Source organism: Corvus kubaryi, unplaced genomic scaffold (genome assembly GCF_017639235.1).
Source record: "Corvus kubaryi isolate FWS band 111438036 unplaced genomic scaffold, C.kubaryi_AGA036_p1.0 62156, whole genome shotgun sequence".
NCBI lineage: Eukaryota > Metazoa > Chordata > Aves > Passeriformes > Corvidae > Corvus > Corvus kubaryi.
The window spans coordinates 26,756-34,524 of record NW_024581443.1 but is presented as its reverse complement, the minus strand read 5'-3'; the positions used below and the strand labels follow the sequence as shown (position 1 = coordinate 34,524).

Here is a 7,769-nt window from a genome sequence, read left to right as displayed (position 1 = left end):
TGGCCTGGGGCACAGCTGTCACCGGTGGTGTCCCCAAGCTATCCCTGTTCCCCAGGGGGACCCCAGCTTGTGGCTGGATCCTGAGCCCCCTTCTCTGCTGCAGGAGCACTGCTGCTACCAGGGGACAGTGCAGGGCTTCCCTGGCTCCTGGGCCAACCTCTGTGCATGTGCTGGAGTCAGGTGAGCCCCGAGGGCAGTGGTCCATGAGCCCACTCCCACTGTGCTGGTGATGGGACGGGCTCCATATCCCAGCTCCTCTGTCCTTCCCCAGCGGCCACCTCTGGCTGTCAGAGACCAGGAGCTACGCACTGGAGCCAGACACCAGCAGCCCACCAGGGCAACACGTGGCGTCCCGTCTGCGGGTGGAGCCACAGAGCTGCGGGCAGGGCCCTCGCCCTGGGGCAGAGGCAACAGAGCCCCTCTGGCCACAGCGGGTAGGTCACTCAGGGGTCTTGCCCCACAGAGAGTGTCCCCATATCAGCACTCTGATCCCCCTCTGCCCCCAGGGCAAGCGGGCAGCGGCAGAGCAGCGCTTTGTGGAGCTGGTGATGGTGGTGGACCACGCTGCGGTGAGTGCTGGGCAGTGTCCCCAGAACAGGGGCTGCCCTTTCCCCAGCCACCCCTCTGACCCCCCTCCCTGTTTCCCCAGTTCCAGAATTACCCCACCCTACAGCGTGTTCACACCCGGACCCTGGAAGTCGCCAACCAGGTGGATGTGGTGAGTGACCGTCGGGTCTGTCCGTCCCAGCCCAGTGCCCGGCTGTGCCCTTGCCGCTGCAGTGTTGGGGGGGCTCTGACTCCTCTGTGCCCCCGCAGTTCTTCCGCCCGCTGGGAGTGCGGGTGGCCCTGCTGGCGGTGGAGGTCTGGAGCGAGGGTGACAAGATCGCGGTGGGCAGCAGTGCCCGGGCAGTGCTGGAGCGGTTCCTGCGCTGGCGCCAGGAGGAGCTGCTGCCCCGGCTGCCCCACGACAATGCCCAGCTCCTGACGTGAGTGGGGGACAGGGTGGGGACAGAGGGACAAGGCCACAGCAGCTCCCCCAACCCCCTGTGCTCTCTCCCCAGGGGTGCCCGCTTTGATGATGTCTCAGTGGGGATGTCCACTCAAGCCTCCATGTGTTCCCCCTCACGCTCCGGGGGGGTCAGCATGGTCAGTACCTCTGTCCCCTCACCCCATTCTCCCACCACCTGCCCTCCCTGACCCTACTGTCCTACAGGACCACTCCGTCAGTGTCCTTGTCATCGCCTCCACCGTGGCCCATCAGCTGGGGCACAACCTGGGCATGCGCCACGACAGCAGCGGGCGCCTCTGCCACTGCAGCGACCTCCAGCACGACCGCGGCTGCATCATGGCACCGCCTACGGGGTGAGGGCAGTGGGCAGGCCTTCGGGGGGCCGGGGCCAAGCCCCTTCCCCACCTCACAGGCCCCTTCCTGGCTTTGCAGGTTGACGCCTGGCTTGAGCTTCAGCAACTGCAGCCGGCAGGACCTGGAGCGCAGCCTGCAGCAGGGCCAGGGCTGGTGCCTCTCCAACGTCCCCAAGCCCCAGCTCCTGACTGGGAGCCCCACCTGCGGGAACCACTTCGTGGAGCTGGGCGAGGAATGCGACTGTGGCCTCAGCGTGGTACGGGGAGCTCTGGGCGGGCCTAAAGCCCCAAAGCCACCCCCTTTCTCCGTGGCTCTGCCAAGGGACGTCTGGGGCTGGCAAGGTGGTTTCCAGTGCCCAGTGCTGGGTGCTGGTGGCACCCGCTGACTGCAGCCCCCCCAACACAGGAGTGCACCGATCCTTGCTGCAACAGCAGCTCCTGCCAGCTGATGCCAGGGGCCGTGTGTGCTACCGAGGACACCTGCTGCCAGGACTGCCAGGTGCGTGGGGATGGGCACCCATGCCGTGGGCACACCCCGTGGTGGGCGGGTCACCCTGTTTATCTGACCACGTCCCCCCACAGCTGCGCCGTGCTGGACACGTGTGTCGGGAGCGGCTGGGCGAGTGCGACCTGCCCGAGTTCTGTGACGGGGTCTCGCCGCGCTGCCCCCCTGACACGTTCCTGCAGGACGGGCAGCCCTGCGCCGGCGGGCGGGCGCGCTGCTACAGCGGCGCCTGTGCCACCTACGAGGGGCAGTGCCAGCAGCTGCTGGGGCCAGGTACAGCAGGGCCGGGGTGGGGTGCTGGGGGATAGGTAGCGATGCTGAGGGTCTCTGCCCCCACTGCAGGTGCCAGTCCTGTCTCCAGCTCCTGCATGGCCACCCTGAACACAAGAGGAGATGAGCATGGGCACTGCGGGCAGCTCCCCAATGGCTCCTATGTCACCTGCGGCCAGCAGTGAGTGATGTCCCGATCCTTCTCCATGTCCCCCTTGCCGTGCCCACTGCCCTGACCCCACTGTCCCTGCAGGGACACCAGCTGTGGGATGCTGCAGTGCCAGCGCGGCAGCACCCGTGGGGACAGACCGGAAGGGTCCTGCCAGGGGACACCCGTGCCTGGGGACGAGGATGTGACCGATGCGGCCATGGTGCTGCCCGGCACCACCTGTGGCCCTGGGAAGGTGAGCAGTGGGGCAACAGGGAAGGGAGCAGGGGCTCTCACAGTGCTGACACCCCATCCCCCACAGATGTGCCTCCAGCACCGGTGCCAGGACATCTCCGTGCTGGGTGACCAGCAGTGCCAGAGCAACTGCCATGGGCATGGGGTGAGTGTGGGGCTGAGGGGTGGGCGCTGGCAGTGGGGACCTGCCCCTCAGGGGCTGAGCTTGGCCGGTGTCACCCATGCAGGTGTGTAACAACCACGGGCACTGCCACTGTGAGCGGGGCTGGGCCCCCCCAACCTGCGACAGCCCCGGCGTGGGGGGCAGCGAGGACAGCGGCCCTGCCGGCCTCGAGCGAGGTGAGGGCCAAGGCGAGCGCAGAGAATGGGGCTTTGTGCGGGTGTCGGGGGGGGTGATGGGCACGGCGGGGGCTGACGTGCTGCTTTCCCGCAGGGGGAAGCGCCCTGCCCACGGCCCTGCTGTTGAGCGCGCTGCTGGGGCTGGCGCTGGCGCTGGGGCTGTGCCGCGCCCGCCGCGCCGGCCTGCACAAGCACCTCTGCCAGCTTGGCAAGGGCACCTCCTGCCAGTACAGGTACCAGGGACAGGGGGCATGTGGGGGGCACGTGGGTGTTGTCACGCTCGCCTCTGCATGCGTGTGCCGAGGCACACGGGTGGCACATGGGTGCCACGCTCACCTCTGCATGTGTGTGCCGTGACACACAGGTGCCATGCTCACCTCTACATGCGTGTGCTGTGACGTGCAGGTGGCACACACCCCTCTGCATGTGTGCCGTGTCATGCAGATGGCATGCTCGCCTCTGCATGTGTGTGTGTCAAGGCACACAGGTGGCACACACCTCTCTGCATGTGTGCCATGTCATGCAGATGGCATGCTCGCCTCTGCATGTGTTTGTCAAGGCACGCAGGTGGCACACACCCCTCTGCATGTGTGCGCCGTGGCGCATGAGTGGCATGCTCAGCTCTGCTCACGTGTGCTGTGACGCACAGGTGGCACACACAGCTCTGCATGCGTGTGCCGTGGCAGGCACCAGAGCCACCTGCGTGTGAGCACGTGTGTGTGTAGCAGTGGGGTGCGTGTGTGCACGCACACACCCACACCTGTCCCCCGTGGTGGCCGCCCGAGCGCTGTGCACGCGTGTCCCCGCAGAGTGACCATCCGTGTGCACGTGTGTCCCCAGCACAGGTCACGGCCCCGTCCTGCACTGCCGCCCCACGTCCCCGCGGCTCCTCCCGCTGCTGCCCCCCAGCCCCAGCTGAGCCCCCCACTCTTCTCCCCACAGTGCTGAGACCCGGGTGCGGTTCCTGGGTCCCGGAGCCGCAGACGGCTGGAGCGGGTAACGTCACCGCCGGCGCCCGGGCGTGGGGCTGTCCCCGAGCTGTCCTGCTTCGCAAGGCCTCCGGTGCTGCGCTCTTCCCCTGGCAGTGCCCGTGGGGTGTGGGGCAGCCCCGGGGTGCGGGGTGTCGCATCTTCCAGCGCCAAGGGGTTCGTTTCTCTTGGGCTTCTGCTGGTGTCGGTGTCGCTCGGTTGCCGTGCGGGGCCCCCCGAGTGCCCGGAGCGAGCAGGGTCTCATCCTGCCTCTTCCCTGCAGGATCTCACAGCCAGAGACCCGCTCGGGCAGCAACCAAGGTCCCCCCGCGCGTCCCCGGCCCCCGCAGTGGCATCAGGTCACGGAGCTGCAGGTCATGCACGGCAGCAAGGTGAGGATGGGGGTGCTGGGGGCAGCGGTGCCAAGTTCGCTCTGGTCCTGGGTGCCAGCTCAGCAGAGCATCCCACGCGTGGGATCCCACTCCTTGGCACCCGGAGCAGCCTGGCACGGCCACTTGGCACGACCGGCCGCTCACTGGGATTGGTGCCCGTCCCAGCCAGGGCTGGGCCCCAGAGCTGTGCACTGAGGGGGGGGTCTCTGTCTCTGCCTGGCGGGAGGGGGGTCTCCGCATGCTGCATGGCTTGTCCCCCCTCTCCCTCTCTCCGCAGCCGGCTGCCCTCGGCTCGGCCCGGCCTGATCCGCCCTCCCGGCCTCTCCCGCCGGACCCTGTGCCCAAGGTAACGCCCAGGCAGGGTGGGGGATCCCTCAGCCCACCCTGGACCCGCTGCATGTCTGGCTGTGCTCCAGCTCTCAGGGACTTCTGTGACACGGGTGTCCCCAAAACCCCTCCTGCCCAGCGGGAGGCTGGTTCCCGTGCCCCCCACTGTCCCCCTGCTGTCTCACTGTCCCTCTCTCTCTGCCCAGGCCCCCCCCTCGGACAGGCCACCCCCCCCCACACGCCCGCTGCCTGCAGACCCGGTGCTGCTGAGCGCTCAGGTAACGGCAGCAGCACCTGCGTGTGGGGCAGGAGGCCAATTCCCACCCTCTGAGGCCATCGGGGGGTCGGCCCGTGACCCAGCCTTGACACCCCCGTCCCCTTGCAGCCCCCAGGTCCAGCCAAGCCCCCCCCACCACAGCGGCCGCTGCCCTCGGACCCCCCGGGCCCTTCGCTGCCCCGCAGCGAGACCCCCCCTGGGCACCCCTATGTCACCGTGATTCCTGCCAGGTGAGCAGGGGGGGACAGGACAGGGCTGGGAGGTCCAAGGGGGGTTTTTAGGGGCTGAGGGGGGGCTGTGGGGTGCCAGGATGGGGGCCTGCAGAGGCCAGAGGGGAGTGCAGGTGGGGGAGAGGGGGTAGCCAGGAGAAATGAGGGGCCAGAACCGGACGGGAGAAGAGAAAGGAGGGGGTTAGGGTGGGGATCCAGAGCAGGGGACGGGGGCAGCTGCAGGGGGAAGCTGTGCGGACCCCACCCTCACCCCATCGCCCCCCCTTCTCTCCCCAGGCCCGCCCCGGCCCTGCCAGAGGCCTGAGCCGCGAGCAGCGCTGGATCCGCGGGGAAGGCCGAGCCCCGCCGGGCCCCGCCGCCCGCGTTTCCTCGCGCCACGTCAATAAAGGGGCTGTGAGCCTCCTCTACGCTGCCTCCGCCGCACCGGCACCGGGGCACCGCGACCGGCACCGGGGCACCGCGACCGGCACCGGGGGGGAGCGGGGCGGAACTACAACTCCCGGCAGGCCCCGCGCCGGAAGGGGCTCCCGAGCGCCTCCGCCCCCTGGCGGGGACTGCACGCAGCTGCACCGGGGGGGGGGGCGGTGTCCCGAGGGGCCACGTGGGCACGGGGCGGGGCCAGGGGACACGGGGCGAGGGGACACGGGGCCAGGGGACACGGGGCGACACGCACGTGGGCACGTGTGTGTGCAAGAGCTGCCCTAGGGGCACGGGGCTGCCGTGCGGATGGGCACACGCGTGTGCAAGAGCTGCCCTAGGGGTTTGTGTGCACGCGTGCGCAAGAGCTGCCCGGGGGGCAGGGACGCGTGAGCGGGAGCTGCCACACGCAGGGGCACACGCGTGTGCAAGAGCTGCCTGGTGGGCAGTAACGTGTGCAGGGGCTTCTCTGTATTCACAGGGCTTCCACGAACATGGGCACAAAGGTGTGCAAGAGCTGTTCAGTCTGCGTGGGCACGTGTGTGTGTGTGTGTGTGTGTGTGTGCAAAAGCTGCCCTGTGTGCATGGACACACGAGTGAGGAGGGGCTGCCACAAATACGGACACGTGTGTGCAAGAGCTGGCCCGTGGGCTCAGGCACACTCGTGGGCAGAAGCTGTCCCAAACATGGGCACACACATGTGCAGGAACTGCTTTCTGGGCTTGAAGATGCAGGGGAAGGAGCTGCCACACACGTGGGCACGTGTGCGTGCAAGAGCTGCCCTATGGGTTTGGACACACACGTGTGCAGGAGCTGTCCTGTGTGCACGGGCAGGAGCTGCCACACACTTGGGTGCAGGAGCTGTTTTGTCGGCAGGGATATGTGTGTGCAAGCTGCCTGCTAGGCCACAGGTACGTGTGTGTGCAAGAGCTGCCCTGTGTGCTCATCACATGCGTGTGCAGGAGCTGCTCTAAGGGCGGGGACCCACACCTGAACAGGAGCGGCCTCACACACAGGCACGCGTGTGCAAGAGCTGCTCTGCGTGGGCACAGATGTGAGCAGGAACACGTGTGAGCCATCACACGCTTGGGCACACAAATGTGCAAGACCTGCCTGGTGGGCAGGGACATGGATGTGTGCAGAGGCTGAACACACGAACACACGTGTGTGCAGGGGCTGCTCTGTGGGCAGGGATGTGTGTGAAAAGGGGCTGCCATGCGCATGGACATGTGCGTGTGCAAGACTGTTACACACATGGGCACACACATGGGCAGGAGCTGCTGCACACAGGGACACGTGCATGTACAAGGTTGTTATAAACACAGGCACACGTATGGGCAGGAGCTGCTGCACACAGGGACACGTGCGTGTGCAAGAACTGCCTGGTGGGCAGGGACAGAGATGCCACACATGAGCACGTGTGTCTACAGGAGCTGCTCTGAGGGCACACGCGTGTGCAAGAGCTGCCTGGTGGGCAGGGACACACGTGGGCAGCAGCTGCCACGAACATGGGCACATGCATGTGCAAGAACTGGCCTGTGTGCGTGGTTACGCGTGTGCAAGAGCTGCTCGTGGGCACAGACGCCCGTGGGCAGGAGCTGCCTGGTGGGCCCAGGCACACGCGTGTGCGAGAGCTGCCCCGTGTGCACGGACCGGTGTCCCCATCCCCGGGCCCCGCAGGGCCCAGCTGGTGTCGGTGCCGGTGGATGCCGATGCCCGACAAGGGCAGGAAGGTGGGCGCGGGGGGCAACCGCTGCTGCTGGTGCCGGTCCTGGGGCGGTGCCGGGCTGGGGTGGGGTTTGCCAGGGAACCGGATTGGGCCGGAGCTGCCGGTCCCAGGGGCGGTGCCGGTGGATGCCGGAGGTGTTGGTCGGTGCCGGTGCCAGGGATGCTGTTGCCGGGGTTGCTGATCCCAGGTGCCCGGGCAGTGTTGGTCCCGGTGCCGGTAGATATTCACAGTACCGGGTCGGTGTCGGACTGGGAGAGGTACCGGGGAGTTGCCAGGGATACCGGTCCCGGTGGATGTTGGCGATACCAGGAGGTGCCGGACTGGGGCGTGGCTGCCGGTGCCGGTCCTGGTGTCGCTGGATGCCGCCGGTACCGGCCGGTGGGGAGTTACCGGTCTCGATGCCGGTGCCGGTGGGTGCCGGTGCCGCCCGCCAAGGGTTAATGGCACTCGGTGAAGTTGCCGGGCGGCGGCGCGGCGGGATTGGCCCGAAGTTGTCGGGGCGGGCCGGGCCGTGCCGAGCCTCGCCGGGCCGCCCCGCCCGCCGCCCCCC

General features: G+C 68.1%; 1 protein-coding gene across 1 annotated transcript; it reads left to right on the top strand.

The window, feature by feature from the left end:
• Positions 1–55: 55 nt before the first annotated feature.
• On the top strand, positions 56–5,480 carry LOC121672443 (disintegrin and metalloproteinase domain-containing protein 15-like; the record flags this gene model as incomplete). The annotated part of the gene is made up of 21 exons (XM_042045087.1): positions 56–180; positions 272–434; positions 507–569; positions 650–718; positions 817–986; positions 1,062–1,146; positions 1,214–1,362; positions 1,442–1,619; positions 1,769–1,861; positions 1,945–2,140; positions 2,210–2,318; positions 2,391–2,541; positions 2,608–2,685; positions 2,768–2,879; positions 2,974–3,112; positions 3,822–3,875; positions 4,131–4,239; positions 4,517–4,585; positions 4,773–4,844; positions 4,952–5,073; positions 5,350–5,480. Coding segments are annotated over 21 exons (2,334 nt in total), but the record flags the coding sequence as incomplete, so codon positions are not given.
• Between the last annotated feature and the right edge of the window lie 2,289 nt (positions 5,481–7,769).